Raw genomic sequence first — 18,946 nt, 5'->3', positions numbered from 1 at the left:
TATTTGTCTTTCTACAGATTAATTTGCCTTATCCTTTTGGATTTGCATACACTAATTATGCACTCTAACTGTAGCCCGTGTCTTGGTTCCAAAGTATAATGGGACAAAACCTATTCATTTTACCATCTCATTTTTAATACAGAAAAAATTTTTTTTTTTTAACAATCCTCAATACCAGAACCATAATCCTAGTGGTTCTCAAAACATAGATCTTTGTGAGTCTGAAAAATATGGTAGACTAGAGAACTTGTTATAGCCTGGGCCATTTTTCTTACCACAGCTATATCAAGTTGTATGAATTAAAGGTTGTAATTCAGGATGATTTTTAGCAGTCTGAATGCTTTGGGTGTGTTTATTTACTGGATCAACTTCAAGACTTAAATCAGAATGTACAGGTTTTTACGTAGATGCCTCTGAAGAACCTTCTCATATATGTGTAAGAGAACAGTGGGTTCCAGTTCTCAGAGTGCTTGTCAGACTTTTCATTCTGAAGGGTTGGGTTCAAGATGGGATATGTTTCTTCATGGAGAAATACTTTAAGAGGAGAAATATTAATCAGATGATTATGAAAATACTATGTCCTGAGAATGGAGTTCAGTCTGCAAATTATCAGTGATACCAGATTTTATAAGCATAAATCATTAGTCATTATCAATGTTACAGTTAAGCTGATCATTAAACTCTTATGGTCCATTAATAAGTTAAAAGTGGAATTGAAATTGGGAGTTAAGTGCATGACCAGACAGTGAAAATGTCTTTGTTCTTTAAGCTTTGCCTTTTGAAATATGTGGCTACTTTATAATCTCGGTCTCATTGAATTTTTAAACTTTGTTATTCACAATTCTGAATAAGTATTCTAAATTGAATATATTTGTGATTGTGTTTCCACTTCGTGAATTTTTGAGTTAGTGGCATGCATCCTTTATCCCTAAACCATTTTCCTCCCCTTAGAGCATGTTGTGTCCTGAATGTTTGCATCACACCCTTCTTTCCTGATGCTCCCATTCTGCTTGCTCTGGTGGAGATATTGCACATTACTAAGTTGCATGTTGTCACGGCCTCAGTGCAATTTAGTGTGTGTGATATTTTCACATGAGTGCATGCACACGGGTATGGCTCTTGCTTGTGGAATCATAGCTTTTCAGTGCTGGTGGGTGGAAGTCTTGATGAATTAGATGGGAGGATGTATGTACTGTGAGATTTTTGTTAAAAAGTGAACATGGTTCCCACCTCTACCCCCTAGTTTTGGAGAATTAAAAGTATTTTGGTTAAAAAAAGTCAGTGTCAATAATTTAGTAAGTCAGTGTTCCCATTTTTGACTTTGAGCGCATTAATATTCATTGGAAAGAAATTCTCATGGAATTAAGATTATAAACAATCTTTGTTTAAATTAAAATATGTAAGGAAGAGTTTAAAGATGTTAGAAAATAAAATTTCATTTATTTGAAGAGCTATTTCTCCTAACACTGGAATAGAGAGACAGAATCTCTTTTCCATAGTTGGGAAAATTAAATAAGCTAGAGTTCTTAAATAATAACCAAGTTGGTAAATATAATGCCTATTTAACCTGCTTGATTAAAGATCAGTCTGATAAACTTAAACTTTTATTTCTTTAAGTTTCCAAGGAAAATGACCTTAAAAACTTTGTCTTACATTTTATTTCTCACTGTATTTCTTTAAAAACTGCTAAATTCATTTTAATAGGCTTATAATGGAACTGGTGTTGAGATACAAATGTTTGGTGTTTGCCTATATAATTGAATCAACCCCTTGTTAATTTTTTAGTTAGCATTAGAGTAAGCATCTATGATGACTAGACCTTGTGAAAGACACAAACCCATGTGTTAATGAGATAAAAATATTGAATTACTATTACTACTGCCAGGGTCTGTCAGTAGGTGATGTAATGTGATGCCACTGTCGTACACTTGTGTGTGTGACTCCCTGTCTCCAGTGGGGACAGAAGGCTTCCACGTTAGCGGCTCCTCCTGGTGCCCCTCAGCAGCCCTGTAGGTCTGCTTCGACAGCACTCCTGTTCCCTCTGGACTGGGAAATCCAGTGTCCACCAGTACATTTTACTGTGGAGCTGGGTCTCTGGGACAGACCAGCCAGGAGAGGGAAGGAGATGTAATTTCTCAAGAGAGGTTAGGTAGTAATCAAGGGAGCTGGGGAATATACTTCTCCTGATTGGTCACTTTATACAGTAGTCACCCTCAGTTTTGCTTTCTGTGGTTTCAGTTACTTATGGTAAACTGGGGTCCAGAAATATTAAATGAAAAATTCTAGACATAAACAATTCATAAGTTTTAAATTGTGTGTTGTTCTGTGTAGTAATGATGAAATTTCGTGCTATCTCGCTTCTTCCCACCCAGGATGTGAAACATCTCTTTGTCTAGCATATCCATGCTGTATACACTCCTGCCATTAGTCGCTTAGTAGCCTTATTGGTTATTAGATCAACTCTTGGGGTATTATAGTGCTTGTGTTCAAGTAACCCTTATTTTACTTAATAATGGCCCCAAAGTGCAGGAGTAGTGATGCTGCCAAAGAGAAGTTGTAAAGTGCTTCCTTTAAGTGAAAAGGTAGGCACATATAGGAAAAAGCATAGTATATATAGAGTTCGGTACTCTCCGTGATTTCAGGCATCCAGTGGGGGTCTTGGAACATACGCCACACGGGTAAGGGGGCAGTGCCGTAGGCTGTGTCTCTGGAAGCTGGCTGCCTCCTTCAGGAGCTCACCTATTTGAAGCACAGTGTATTCTAGGGCAGGTTGAGTACTGATAAGTAACATAGCTGTTGTTTCCTGGGGGATTGATAGTCAGATAGTCTTTCTATTTGACCTTTAGAAAGAAAAGAGGGCAGAACCAGTGTAAGGAAATATTAGTAGTAGGAAGAATTTTATTTTGGACTTTTTACTCCCTTCCTTCCTTCCTTCCTTCCTTCCTTCCTTCCTTCCTTCCTTCCTCCCTTCCTTCCATTTATCCTCTTTCTTTCTTTCTTTCTTTCTTTCTTTCTTTCTTTCTTTCTTTCTTTCTTTCTTTCTTTCTTTTCTTTCTTTCTTTTCTTTCTTTCTTTTCTTTCTTTCTTTTTTTACTTCTTAGACGCATGCTTCCTACTTGTTTGCTGTCTAGGGTCCTGTGTACTCTGAGGAGCATGGAGTGACTAATGGCAGGAGCGTATACAGGCTATCATTTTCCTCACCTCGCTTCTTATTTCAGATCTCGTTCTTTTAAAAGCAGGTCATCGGATCAAATCCTGAGTTGTCTGGCTAGTTTTTGCTCACTCAGTTTAGAAAATTAACAAGAGCTATCTTTTGGTCAGAAATGAGAGAAAGCTGATAACTGAAGTGAGTATTAGGAATCCTGTGAAAGAGTAACAGTTTCAACTTAGAGTTTATAAAGAATGAGGAGAGCTGGGTAAAAAGAATTAAAAGCCTGACTAACCGTTTAAAATCAGTTCAGGCCCCTGGTGCTGAATTAGAGACATAGTTGTGTAAATGAGGCGTGGACACACACCTTTACTGCAAAATGATATAAATATACAATCCCAATTATTAGGGAAAAGCTTAGGAATAGACAAAAATCTGTTTGTGTACGAACTTGGAACTTTTATTCACTGAGACGTGTGCCTAACTGGATTGGTTGCACCCGTGGTCCATCTTCCGGTAGAGGGGACCCTGCCCTGGAGCAGTCTGCACGTGGTGTGGGGCCAGGGAACATCCGTAGGATGGTTTAACAGTGGAAGGTCTCTGAGTGAGGACACGACGTTGTAGAAAGGAGGAGCGTCCAGCTCAGTGGCTAGTGTCAGTCTCTTCCATCAAGCTAAATTAGACCTGCGGCTGAGCAACGAAAAGAGAGGTTTGGAGGAAGAGCCCCCAGAGTCTTTTGAATTTGATTCTCTTCAATTGCTGAGTGCTGGAAAAGCCTGGAGATGTAGTTAGAGAATAGCTGTCAGTAATCTTTGAGAATCACTGAAAAGAGAGGTCCCAGAAGTCTGAGCATGGGCGAATATTCTTCTCTTCAGAAGAGAGGATTGAGGTCGAGAGTGGAGGAACACTGTATGTGACATGCAGATTAGACTGGTGAAGTTGATAGAGGTTTTCTGTAAATTTCCACAGTGAGTGCTTGATCACATGGTTGTGAGGAGTTATAAAAGAGGAGAAGGGTAATGCCCGATGGCACCATGTATTCATCTAGCACAAGTCATACGTAACCACTCTTAGAAAAATGGTACAAGTCATAGCTATGGTGATTTTTGCAAGGGATTTGATGAAGAGTATTATAATGTCTGTCTGTAATGGCAAGATGAGAAAAGGCTCCTTGAATCTGAGTATCTAAAAAGTGTTGATTAATGGGTCAATATCAATGAGTGAATGAAATGAGAGAATGATCTTTCATTGGTATGACTGTAAGAATATTGCATTGGTTGAACTAATGATTTCTGGTAACCCATTCGAACTGTATTGTGCGTGTCATTAGTTTTATGCCTCAGAAAGTTTTATTTGAGAGTAAATTATTCCTAGTAAGCTTTGAATTTTAGATTCTCAAAAGATGAATGATGATATACTCAGTTTTTTGGGGTTATTGCTCATATAGCCTGATCAGTACCTTACAATTTAAAATGACTAATCCAAAACTCTGTGGTATATTACTTGAATTCTCATCATTGCCATACCCTGCACCTCTTCAGCACAAAGCAAAGATAGGTATACTCTAAAACCTCGAAGGTGAAAAAAGAAGCTATGTGCCTTATTCTTAGCCTTATTATTATAATGCTCATTGGTAATAATGACATAATTCTGTGATAGCACCAACTTAATTGAGTGCTTATTTTGTACCAGGCACTAAACTTAGCACTTTAATTGCATTTTTAATCTTCAGAACACTATGAGGTAAATGCTATTATCTCTATTTTACAGTCAGAGAAAGTGTGGCTCAGAGAAGTTTCATGGTTTTCAAAGTTGTGCCACCAATATGTGACCGAACTGGAATTCCAAAGCGGTTGGCTGCAGTGCCAAAACTGCTGTCGCTCTCATGGCTCTCGTTCCCTGTCCTCTCTACTGAATCCATGCGCTATTCTCCCGAACATTTCTCATTCATTTACCTCCTCCTCTTGTTTTCTTCCTCACTGCTACTCCTGTAGTTCACACTATTGTTCTCTCTCTTCGTTGTCTCCTAAGTACTGGGTCCTTGGCCTCCAGTCCTATCCCTCCTTTCAGTCCGTCCTTGACCCTAACATTTGCTGACTACTCAGTATGTGTTAAGCTCTGTGTTACATGTTTTGCGTATGTAATTTTACTGATTCCCTGTAGGTCCCCTCATTTATCCAGAAAAGAGACCTCTGGTCAGAACTCAAATAAATTCGTTAGATGGGGAATGCAATTCAGTTAAGAGAAAAAAGAAAAAACGCTTAGAATGAAGGCCCGAGTTATTTCAGGTGAAAAGGCAGGAATCACCCACTGGGCATTGGTGGCTCTGTAGTTCACTAGATCACTCTGTCGTACTACTTCCCAGTCCAGGCACCCAACTCAGGGAAGGCCAGAGTGGTACACAGGAGTTCTGCATCCCGTTGCGTCAGCAGGTCATGGGCGGACACCTGTGAGTACCACACGTGGCTTGTCTCCTCTGACTTTGCTGTTCTGTTCCTCTGCCCCTAACCCCCGTGATCTACTTCTGTTTTTCAGAAAACGTCACCCTAATAGGATGAATAGGATCGCATTTCTCTCAAGATGGGTATACTGAGTCCCAGTTCCCTTCTGGAATTGTCAGCCAGGATAGCCATCATCAAATCAAGGTCCTGGCTGGCACCAGATTCAGGCTGTGATGCAGCTGTTGGGGCTGCTGTTGGGTGGTCTCTTGGCTTTGAGGACCGTTAAGTACCAATTGACCTGCATGAGAAAAACTTAGTAATATTTCATAGAAATCTGGATACTAAAAATGAATTTTCACCCACCATCTTGGCCTTTAGTGAACTGGGTGCTTCGATTTGGAGTTAGGACACCAAAATGACCTAGTACATGGATCCAGCAGTTTCCAGAAGAGCTTTCTTCTTGTAACTGCTTGCCCTCATTTTGAGCTTTTTTTGGTCTTTTGTTTTTCTTTTTTAAAAAATCAAACTGTACTTCTGGTTTAACAGATTTATCTGATTTCTGACCAGGAATCTATCTCTTTTTTGCATAGATAAGGGGACCCAACAGAGAATCAATGAAATAACACATACAAATCACATAATAGCACTTGGCACATAGTGGGTTGTAATAGTTTTCTTATTGCCGCTGTAACAAATTACCACAAATTTAGTGGCTTAAACAAGACAGATTTTTTTATCTTGTAGTTATGGAGATCAGAAGTCCTACAGTCAAGGTATCAGCAGGGCTGCATTCTTTCCGAAGGCTTTCGGGGAGAATCATTTCCTTGCCTTCTCCAGCGTCCAGAGGCTGCCTGCATTCCTTGGCTTGTGGCCCCTTCCTCTACCTTTAAGACCTCTGCTCTGTCCTCATGTCTCCTTCCCTGACTCTGACTCTCCTGCCTTCCTCTTTTTATAAAATTTTTGTTGAGATAAAATTCACATAGATAAAATTCACCACCTTAAAGTGTACAATTTAGTGGTTTTTAATATAGTCACAATTTCTGCAGCCATCACCACTACCTAATATCAGAGCAGCCTCCCTCTTTATAATGACTTTTATGATTAAATTGGGCCTACACAGTAATCCAGGATAATCTCCTTATCTCAAGATTATTGTTTTAAATCACATCTGCAAAGTCCCTTTTGCCATATAAGGTAATATATTCATAGGTTCTGGGCATTAGGATGTTGACATTATTATGGGGTCATTTTCAGCCTACTCTTTACCATCTCAATTCAGACACACTAAGCTCTTGAGGTACAAACTTCTAGAGTTTTCATCAAAATCTTAGTGCTGCTCAAATATACAGATCGCAAGGACTCCGATAACAATGACACCAGTAATACTGTTGTTTATTGAGCACCTACTGAGCACTGTGTCAGGGATTTCAGATACATTGTCATTTAGCTTTTCATGAGCTGAACTGCTCTTTCTGCCAGTATCTACTCACTTAATACTAGAAGTGTAAAGTTTAGCTTTATGCTTTGAGGAGATATGGTGTGATGTAGCAGGCAGTGACTTCTGGCTGCATGTCCATGGACTATAGATTTTCTTTGAATCGAGAGATCAAAACAGTTGCTACTATTTCTTAAAAAGTTAAACTAATACCATGAGACCCAGCATCTCCACTCCAAGATATTTACCGAAGAGCAATGAAAGTATATGTTCCACGAAGACTGGTGCTTAAATGTTCATAGCATTATTATTCATAGTTGCCCTAAACTGAACACAGCCCGAATGCCCACCACCTGGTGAATAGATAAACAAGTCATGGTGTATCCATATAATGGAATACTGCACTACCCACCAACGCAAAAGGAGCAAACAGCAGTGTAGACGAATTTCAGAAGCATGGTACTAGGTAAAAGAAACCAAACACAAAAAGCTACATGATGACCGTGGGAATGTACTTGACATTACTGAAATGTACACTTAAAAACACTTAAAGGGTAAGTTTCACGTTACATATATTTTATTAACAATTAATGAAAAAGGTAAGTGATGTATGATTCTGTTAATATGAAATTCTAGAAGAGGCAAAACTGTAGTGTCAGAAAGCATAACTAGTGGCTTTCAGAGACCACTCTGAAAGGGAGGGATTTACTATAAAAAAGGGCATGAGGGGACTATAGCAACCAAAATGGGTAGATTATAGAGGCTCTGTTTATACGTCTGGCGACCAAATCAAAGTTGTGTTGGAAACAAGGAGCAGCAGCAAGGAAAAATCACCTGGGATCTTGATGAACAAGCCCTACAACTAGGGAGAAATCCAAGAAAGCACCCTGCAATGGCAGACGGTAGGAAAGGGCGAGGACGCGGGGCTGCCAGGTCCTAAGCGGCTGAGACAGAGGCTGAGGCAGCAGCAGATGCCTCTTAAAGGGGCTGCGTCCACGAGCAGATTTTCGTGGTGACGGACCTTCTCACTCTGAGCATCAGTGCCTATTCGGCTGCGCACAGGTGGCACCAGGGACTTACAGGGAGACATTGTCAGAGTGAAGACCGAGGTCACACTTGCTCTGTATAGAAGTGCTTGCGGTATCCATTGTTCCGTGTTGAGCCCTTCTCCCTCCTAATGTGCACACACAGTGCCACCATAGCCCTTAGGTCTTCAGACTGGATAACAGAGGTCCTTTCACCCAGAGGTTTCCCTGAAACCCCGCCTTCCCCATCTCACGGCCCCACCCAAGCCACATCCAGGTTTATCCTCAATGAGTCAGGTACTCCTTGCTGAGCAGCGCCTAGATTTACTCTGGAGACATTGGCCTTGGTTTCTGATGTGGCCGTTTGAGGCAACTATAAGCACAACATCTGTGGATTGCTTGCTGAATCTTAACAGATGGCCCGGGAGGGCTAGAGGCTTGGGCCAAGTTTGACCTGCAGCTGAACTCCCCTCAGGACTGTGCCACTGGACACCTACTTCACAAATCCACACTGATAAGATCGGGAGACGTAGGAGCTTTGCTTAGTATATAGAAACAGACACAGAAAGGCAGCCAAAATGGGAAGACAAAGAAACAACCATATGAGAGAACAGAGCAGAGATCCCAAAATAATGGAGTCAAGTAATCTAACAGATGCAGAGTTCAAAACACTGGTTATAAAGATGCTCAATGAACTTTTGGTTAAATTCAGTGAGAACTTCAACAAAGAGATAAAAAACATAAAAATGGAAATGGAAATTATAAAAGGGAACCAGTCAGAAATGAAGAACACATTATCTGAGATGAGAAGTATAGTAAATGGAATAAACAAAGGAATAAACAGAATGAATAAAGAAAAGGATCAAATGCCGTATCTAGAGGATGGGAAAGCCAAGGACACTCAATCAGAATGGCAAGGAAAAGAGGCCAAGGCTATAAAAATAATTTAAGGAGCACATGAGACACTATTAAGGGTCCAAATATTCATGATTGGCATAACTGAAGGAAATCAAGATGTTGAACAGCTGTTTGAAGAAATAATGATGGAAAACTTCCCTAACCTGGTGAAGGAAATAGACATAAAACCCCAGGAAGCTCAGAGAATTCTAAAAATCAGGGATCCAAAGAGGCCCACACCAAAACACATCATAGTTAAAATGCCAAAGGTTAAATACAAAGAAAGAATACTAAAAGCAAGAGAAAAACAGTTATTTATAAGGGAGAACCTATAAGACTGGCAGCTAATTTCTCAAAAGAAATTATGCAGGACAGAAGGGCTTGGAAAAAAGTATTCGACAGAATGAAGACCCAGGATCTACAACCAAGAATAATTTATTCAGCAAATCTATCGTTTAGAGTTGATGGACAGATAAGGAGCTTTCCAGACAAAAATAAACTGAAGGAATTTATCACCACCAAGCCAGTATTACAGGAAATGTTGGAGAGAATTCTTTAAGAAGTAAAAACATGTCATCAAAAACAGGAATAAAGAATGGTAACAATTACATTCCTATCAATAAGTACCTCAAATGGAAAAGAATTAAGTGTTCCAACTCAAAGAATGGATGAATAGAAAGGAAAACAAGACCCTTACATGTTGCCTATAAGACTCACTTCAGATTAGAAGACACAGACTAGAAGGGGATGGAAAAACATATTGCTTTGATGGACCTAGAATGTATTTAAGTCAGACAGAAAGATAAGCACTATGTGATTTCACTTATATGCAGAATCAAAGGAATAAAAAGAACAAACTAATCAAAAACAGACTCACAAATATAGTGGGCAATTTGGTGATGGACAGAGGAGTTTGGGGGACTGAGAGAATGGGGTGAACGATTAAAGAAGTACAATTTAGTAGCTGATGGATTGGACACGGGGGTGGGGAGTACGGCATAGGGAATGCAATTAGAACGAATACATTGTCTATGTGGAGAGTCGGGAGGGAGGGAGCAATTGAGGGGACCATTTTACAAATTATATAGATGTCTAACCAATGTCCTGTACACTTGAAACTAATTAAAATAAATAATAAAAGGAAGATAAAAGGGCATGAGGGGACTTTTTGGGGTGATGGAATGCTGTATATCTTGTAGTGGTTATGCAGCTGTATACATTTGTCAGAATTTACTGAATTAAAGTTGGTGAGTTTTATTGTTTATAAATTATAGCTTAGTAAAGCTAATAGAGGAAAAAAAGAGAAAAAATGGCTAGGAATTTGAGGGAGTTGCAAAAGTCTCAATAAATCCTTAGAGGATTTTTCTCTGCTGATTTATAAAGCTTGTGTACCAGATAATAAGATAGAGGGGAATGTATTGTCATTTCCTCCCTCATTGGGTTACATAAATATGTTTAGGAACTGCAAACAACATATAATGCATTTGGGTCCACAAAATTACTTGAATGTTGCCTTAGTGAGAATATTACAATTAAAATTCTCAGAGAGAGAAGAAAGGAGACTGCGTGCTGTTTTCTGCAAGTGATCCCTCTGGATCGAGCTTTGCTTTCTTGCCATCCAGACAGCTGATTCAGTTGCACCTATGACGTCAACTTATTTTTGGCTTAAAAATTTTTTAAATAACATAAAATTGATGAAAGTACCACATCTATATCTTTTTCTCATTGACTTCCTTGGTTCTAGTCAAATTCTGTACTTTTTTTCTTAGACTTTATTCTCATTAATCTGTGATACTTGATCTCATTATTCCCTCTTTCTCAAAAGCTTCTTTATCCTTGGTTTCTGGGAATACTACATTCCATTGATTCCTACTACAAAAATGATTAATTATCTTTTTGGCTGGTGTATCTTTGTCCTCAGGTCCCTTATGAGAACACAGCGCATTGCCTCTTTTTCTCTAGGCTTGCTCCTTGAGATATCTTATCCTTTCCTATGATTAGTCCACTCTGGAGCATCTCAGATCTCTTGTCACAAGTTTTCTGTTAAGCCTTGTCTCTTACTTCCAGGTACCTTAGGGCATTTTCATCGTCCTTTTTCCTAACCATTGCCCAAACTAAATGTATTCCCTTCTCTTCCATGTCCTCTCCCGTTCTGGGCTTCTCTGTGTCTTTGAGACACTGCCATTCTTTTCAGGTTTAAAACCCAAACCTCTGCCATTTTCCTTTTCCTCTGCCCCCTCTATTCAGTTACAAGTCAGATCTCTTACATTTTCTGTTGGCTATCTCCCTTCCTTTCAGTCTTTTTGATACCACTTTAATCTGTCACATGGAACCTTTAAGACATTCATGAGTAAAAGTTGCTGGTCAGGTTGACAAAGAGGGTTTCACAATTTGAGGAACCACTCTCACCAAATTCATGTCTCAGAACTTACTAAATGAGTAAATCCCTAAGTTCCAGAGCTTGACTGTGCTTATAACAGTACACCTTTTGGGATGCTTTAGAAAAGCTTGATGTTTCTTTTTGTGTGTACAATGTTACCTTTGCTGCTACAGCCTCTGCTTTTTCAATTATGGGCAGCTTTTCCTTCTCTCGTGACTATATGAGTATATGAGCGTGCCTCTCCTGAGCCCTGCAGGATCCTGGTTTTTGTAATTTTGTGATCCCTTGGGATAACGTAAGATTTCCTGCCTTGTGCTCTATCTGAGCGGTTCCTTATTTCTCCTCCTTACAAAGTACTACCTTAATAATATTCCAATTGAAAAGCATAAATGAAGTGCCTGAGATTGCAGATTTTCATATACTTTATTCCTGTTAATCACCAAGTATGTGTGTCTCTCAATGACCTGTATTCTTTGATAATTAGCATTTGTTGAAGTTACTTTGTAGGCTTGGTTACATATTAGAAGAAATGTGGGAAAATTTCGTTAACAAGAGAAGAAAGACTGACCAAGTACAAGTCATGTTATCTCTTACTTGCTCTTCCCAAAGGGGAGGAGCCTAGGTGTCTTAGAATTTAACAATACCCCCAGAAATGTGGTACTCACACTTAATTTTCTTTCCATCTATTTTGGCAGGGAAGGGTCTCCTTTAGAAATGAAAAGTTGACTATTTCACTGAATATTGGATTTTAAGGTGTTTTATTTCAGTTATTTTTTCATCAGAGAAATTTAAAGAACGGTTTAAACATATTTCTGGATTTTAAAATAAAGTCTTTATGTTTCTTTGAAACAAAATGAAAATAGCATTCTTAGGCATTGGAAAAATCAAAGCTATATATTTTGAGATTCGTAATAAAGTAGCCAGAAACCTACAAATATTGCTATTTCTGAATCACAGTATGATCCTATGTTTATTAACTTTCTCTTTTATCTTTGGGCATTCTAGAGGGGTGTTTGATGCTTCCCTCAAAATGGCTGGCTTCTATGGATTGTACACCTGGCTGACTCATACTATATTTGGCATCAATATTGTCTTCATACCATCAGGTAACAACTGTGTCATAACTTCCACTGTCCTCAAAAGAAAGTTAAGCCATGTTACGTACATTCGGAAATGTCATCTTCCCTAAGTTTAAAATACTAAAATTTGAGATCCGATCTAGTTCAGATTAAAAGCAGAAATGTGATTTGTAATGTTTACTTATTGCTATATCCTCAGTAGCTAGAACAATATCCAGCATATAGAAAACACTGCATAAGTATTTGTTAAATGAATGAATGTCTAGCACTTAGCACAACACCTAGCACATAACTGGCACTTGATAAATGTTTGAATCGAACCGTTTGGCAGGGAGCAATGAGTTGGTCAAATAGCTTTGTCCCATGAAGTTTACTTTGGGCGGGGAGTGGGGAGGTGGCGTGTCAAGGTGAATGCTTCTGAGGGCCCACAAGCTGTCTGCACACCTCTTGAGATCTGTTGTGATAATACCTGCATTCTGTAAGCACCAGGATGATTTGATGACCATCTTTTCCTTTTCCTATATGTTATCTCTGCTCCTCTTCATCCATTTTTTTCTTCCTTTATTTCTGTGGCTGATTGTCTTCCTAAATATATCTGCCTCCCACATTTACCTCTACCACCATTTATTTCCTCTTTCGTAGGTGCCCCCATCCATTTTTACATTCCCAAGTTCATTCAGGTTCTTTGCTACCTTGTGTTCCACAAAGCCACCCTCTGACATGCAAGCACCATGGGAGCACACGGAGGTGGTTGTTTTATGACAGCCCTCTGAGGCAGGCAGGATAGGTGATGTCCTTGTTGTATAGATGAGAAACCAGAGTTTTCCAAGGTCACATACCTGGTTAATGGTTAAGACCAGAACTGGAATCCACATCTGCTTGACTCTGAGTGTTTTAACATAACGGTCTGGAAGGAGACAAGCTGGAAATAAGGTCCTTCAACTGGCGGGAGTTTTGTTTTTTATTTTTTAATTACATTTAATTTTTTATTAGAAAGCAGGTATAGAATATATACTCATATCTGACATAAAGAGACTAATTTCTGATTTGGCTTTGGACTCAGTGCAAGTTATGACCAATGTTCTATGGTTACATTATAGGACTATATATTAACTAACCCTTGATTTAGAGTAACAACTGCAGGACGCTAAAATTTTGTTGCTAAAGAAAAGATTCATGAAGTAGTCACTTTAGAAAGATTTTCAATATCAAGTTCACTTAACTAGCAAAGTCAGTTAAACAAGAGCATATCATTCCCCAAAAATTCGAATTGGTATTTGTCGAACTCATTTGTTGGAAATTTTTAAGTAGGAGGCAGGCACTTGTGCTTAGGTTCTACTGTTTCATTATTGTTTTTGATGATGATGTTCAGTAGTTTTTCTTATTTTAATCTTTTACTAGCTTTAGCAGCGATCCTTGGAGCAGTGCCATTTCTGGGGACATATTGGGCAGCAATACCTGCAGTTCTAGACCTGTGGCTTACCCAAGGCTTAGGATGCAAAGCCATTCTACTGTTGATTTTTCATCTCTTGCCAACATATTTTGTAGATACTGCCATCTATTCTGATATATCAGGGTAAGTATTTCACAGAACTTCTGAAGTTGCTAGTGAATCATATCCATGGATTTCTGTGACCTTTTTTAAGGACGTTTTTCTTTTTTTTTAGAGATGAGAGAAAGGATAGGTAGTAGAATTTTTTTAGTGAAGTAGCCTTCTGTGATCCCACTGATATAATCAAAGCTTAATATAAATAATATTGTTTATATTATTTAAACAATACAACTGATATAATCAAAGCTTAATATAAATAATATTGTTTATATTATTTAAACTTACATAACAGCAAGGTATTTTGCTGTTATGTAAGTATTATTTATAATATATGAGACCCTGGGTTAAAACAAAATTGCGAATGATCTTCTGATTTAGTGACATTTAACCTAGGGAAGAATATTACTAGAGGTATATAAAATATTTTAAGTAAAGTAACAAATTAGTGATTATTTTCAGAACTCTTTGCTTTTGGAGGAAAATGTTAGGTTGCATGTCTGGCAATTTCCATGTGAAGTGAAATCTCATCAAGTTAATGTCTGACAAGCAGAGTTCTTTTAAGATATTATATAGTATGATTCTTTGATGAATACAGGTTAAGTATAAGGCAGAAGCCAAATTTTGGCCATATAATATCTGTATTTTTGTAGGTTTTGATATTTCTTTGCAATTTGTATTAAGCAAATCAGGCCAATTCTCATTTATTTATGTATTCAGATTCACATTGCTTATTAGAATCTGGGATGTGACCAAATGTTGAATTTTAATCAGCTACTCAAATTCAGCATGTGGCCTACTGAAACTGTCATAATAGGTAATATACTAAATTTTCTTTAAGTAAAACTCATCATCACAATAACTGTAGACAAGGTCCAAGTTTATAGAAAAGTGCCCTTCAGTTTGAAATCATGTAGAGACAAATTGTATGTCAACTTGTTGTCTCTCTAGGAAGTTAAGGTAGAAAACAAATGATGTAGAACTAACTCTGAAGCCCGCAAATTCCAGAGCGAAAAGAAACAAGTAACTCCATAAGCAAGCTTAGTGGGAACTTTTATGCCTAAAACTTTATGAGAAGATTAAAGATTAAAGGAGAACATCAGAATGTGATTAATTAGGGCTTAACAGTTGAAATTTAAATAGTAAGATTAGCTAACTAATTTATAGTTAAGTATTTTCATTTCACTAAATTTTACTATAAATTTATATTAAGGTTACTACCTAGAATTTAAGATTTATACATGATTTTCATCTTAATAAGATAATACCTTTTTAACTAGTGTCATTAGGAAATGAAAGATTTTGCATAAGTTGTTTTATTTTTTAATAATTTTTTATTTTTTAATAAATTAAATGTCTATAAGCTCTCACACTTTCTTTTTTGAGATTTAAGCATTTTTGATAGAAATTTCCCTTAAATGTATTGTTTAGGAAAAAAGCTTACTCACATAGTATACTTAAAATTCTGCCCTAAATCCTTTTTTGAAGTGACAAAGACAAATAAATTATGAATATAATGTATTGATTTCTTGAAGACTGGCTCACCTTAAATGTTACTTATTGAGCTGTCATATAATATGGGGCATCCTTTCAGGGTATGTAGTTATTCATCTTGCACTAAATGGTTCTAGTTATCTGTGTTTAAAAACTAGAAACAAACAGAACTTATTTCCTAGTCTCTCTCACATCAGTGGTCATTTATTATCATCCGTGTGCTGTGTTGCTATGATCTATCTTATTTCATTCTGGTTACATAAGTGATACTATGATAAGCTGAAGGGCAATTATGACTCTCCTGGGAAATAAAAATATTGGGCTTTGTGACAGATATTTCCCTCAGGAGGCCTTGTATCACTACCTGTATTAAACTTTGTTTTATAAGGTTGCTAGAAGTCTATCCTATGGGTAACAGTGTTGCTATTCTATTTTTATCATCTTTAAAAAAAAGCATAATTACATACCAAATTGTGCCTACTTAATTATCCTTGATGGAGGTAAACCTGACAGGTGACTGATATAACCAGTCCTGAGCCAACATTATACCCATTTCAGGCAGCTGCGTTATGGGTGCAGGTCTCTGTTAACATTACTGACTTCACTCCTTCAGTTACTGGGCCTATAAAAGCAAATGTCAGATGTGTTATATAGACAAGAAAAATTCTTGCATGCATCTCAATGTTATTACAATGTTCAGTTGTCCCCATTGAGATCATCTAAAGAAAATTGATAATGTAGTCAAAAGCCTGGTGTATTAGAGAATGAACACTGTGTTTGAGAATGTATTTTATTTTTGCTCCAAGGTTTATGTTAAAAGTCATGAGCTAATATATGTACTCTTCATTCCAGAGGTGGCCATCCTTACTTGACAGGCTTGGCAGTGGCTGGCGGAGCATACTACTTAGGCCTGGAAGGAGCAATCATCGGGCCCATTCTTCTCTGTATACTTGTGGTTGCTTCCAATATCTATAGTGCCATGCTAGTAAGTCCTACGAATTCAGCGCCCACACCAAACCAGACCCCATGGCCTGCTCAGACTCAGCGGTGAGTTAAAGCAGAATGATTGTAAACATCTGTGAAATTGACCTATCTTGCCTCTGTATTTTTGACCTGAATAGTCTGTCAGCATACAGGTATTTCAGTACTCCTGCTCTCCTAAGGAGTATAGATGACACAAAGTAAATAGAAATCATTTGTTTGCTGGCTTTTGGGTTTCATATACCAGGAACATTTACAAACTAAACTGAGTCAGAATTGTTAATGTCATAGTGGGAAGAATAAAAAGAAAGAACATAGCTAAGACCATTTGGGGACATGGTATACTAGGTTAAAGGAGATTCAAGAAATAGGACAACCAGTCTATGGCCATGCCACCCCGAACAAGCCCAATCCTGATCTCGGAAGCTAAGCAGGGTCGGGCCTGGTGGGGAGAGTATTTGAATGGGAGACCACCTAGGAAAACCAGGTGCTGTAGGCATAAAAAATAAAAAATAAGAGATTGTAAGCTGACAAGTTCCTTGCAATCTGTGAGGTCAACCAAGGGTTGCCTTGCCTAAAAAAATGAAAAATAAAATAGGACAACCAAATGCAACACACAAACCTGTGACAGAATTCTGGGTTGAGGAATGGGAAGAATCTATAAAGAACATTTCTGAAACAATTAGAGAACTCAATAATGGGCCATATATTAAATAATAATATATCAATGTTAAATTTCTTAGGTGTGATAATGATAATTTGGTTATGTGGCAGAATATCCTTTAGGCGTCTAATGTCAAACTGAGAGCAAGGAAGTGACAAGCAGAATGTTAACAGTTGGTGAATCTAGATGGACAGATGGTTGTTAATTGTACTTGTCCTTCAATTTTTCTGTAGGTTTATACTTTTTGAAATGAAAAGTTGGGAAATTATGAGTATACTAATATGGAGTTACAACTTGTTATTTTGCAAGTAAAGACATGGAAATCATAATTGCTATCTACTATAACCACAATTTCATAAAATAATTATGTAATATAAATTATAATTTAAAATATTTTTCTGATTGTTTCATAATTTTAAAAAGTTTATTCTGGTATATTTTAAATATCTTGAAGTGCACATCTTAAATATACAACTTGATTTTTTCATATACTCATGTAAACACTACCTATATAAAGATATAGAATATTTTTATTCCTCTAGAAGCCTTTCCCATACTCTCTCTCATTCAGACTCTTTCTCTGCTAATATACTGACCACTGCCACCTTAAATTACTTTTGCTTGTTTTTGAAATTCATATAAAAGGATGACATAGTATGTACTCTTGAATCAGACCTCTCGCTTAACTTCATATCTGAGATTTACACAGATTGCATATAACAGTTCTTTTTCATTGCTATCTAGTATTCCAGTGTATGAATATACTGCAATTTATTCATTGTATTGATTGACATTTGCATGGTTTTCTGGCTTACGACTGTTATAAATCAAGCTGCTGTGAACTTTGTTGTACATGTCTTTTGGTGGATGTGAATCTGATTTAACTTTAGTGGGTACTTGCAAAACAGTTTTCCTATATGGTTGTATCATAAATTACATCTTAACAGAAAAGCAAGGACTTTTAATGGAAAAGTAAGAAGTCTCAGAAGAAAGAATTTTAATTTTCCAGAGACTACTGCATTGTCTTTATTATTCTCAATTTGAAAACAGTTTTTTTTTTGGTTGGGTATTCTAGTATAGTTGAGGAGTCATTAACAAGTCAATTCTAAAAATGTATTTTTGAAACTTTATTCTTTTAAAACATGGTTCTGCTGATTTTGTCTCGTGTTATATTTTGTGAAGAAAGACACGGGTCTTTAACTCAGAACAAGTAGAATAAAGTTTCTAAGTTGGAGCTGGTTGGTTAGAGGGCCATTTTAGCTAACTCAAGGCACTTACTTCAGGGCAGGGAAAAATCAGTTTCCTCAAAAAGAATAAAAGAGGTACTAAGGTGGTTTTAACAAAGGCTTCACCATTTTGGAGGTGGTGTCACTTTGATATCCTTTTCTACCTTTGCCACTTAAAGGCAAGTATTTGGGTACTTGAGAGGCCAGGAACAGTTACTTCACAGCAACAGAGAGCACTTGCTAACTGGGTACCCTCTTCCTGGAGTCGACCAAACAGGAAACTAAAGGAAAATTGGTTGATCAGTATTTTACTGTTATTTTATTTAAGTATAGTTGGTATACAATATTACTAGTTATATTAGTTTCAGGTGTACAATTGTGAATTTGCTGTTATTGCAGAAGAAACTTTTAATGATTGTTAATAAAGCAAAAGTTTTTAGGATGAAACAAAAGAAAATATGAATTCTTCTAGAGGCAAATGGCCTCTTTCCATTGGTCCCCTTTGGAAAGTAGAATGTTAATTGGGCGGTATGGGGTGATGAAAAAAGTAATGTTAGGATCAATATAGCCATCATCTTTTTCCTTCAAAGTTATGTGTGTATATAGTTTAGAGAGTCAACATTTTCT

General features: G+C 37.4%; 1 protein-coding gene across 1 annotated transcript in view; it reads left to right on the top strand.

The window, feature by feature from the left end:
• The window catches only part of TMEM245 (transmembrane protein 245), a gene marked incomplete at its 5' end in the record, with an annotated part of 89,108 nt that overhangs the window by 54,613 nt on the left and 15,549 nt on the right, over window positions 1-18,946 (top strand). The window contains 3 exons of the mRNA XM_015599627.1: window positions 12,332-12,432; window positions 13,807-13,981; window positions 16,301-16,495. Of these exons, the coding sequence (XP_015455113.1) occupies window positions 12,332-12,432; window positions 13,807-13,981; window positions 16,301-16,495 (471 nt within the window). The remainder of the gene's footprint in view (window positions 1-12,331; window positions 12,433-13,806; window positions 13,982-16,300; window positions 16,496-18,946) is intronic.

Source organism: Pteropus alecto, unplaced genomic scaffold (genome assembly GCF_000325575.1).
Source record: "Pteropus alecto unplaced genomic scaffold, ASM32557v1 scaffold111, whole genome shotgun sequence".
Taxonomy (NCBI): Eukaryota; Metazoa; Chordata; class Mammalia; order Chiroptera; family Pteropodidae; genus Pteropus; species Pteropus alecto.
Note: the sequence above shows the minus strand (reverse complement) of the source record. Positions and strands in the feature narration are given on the sequence as shown.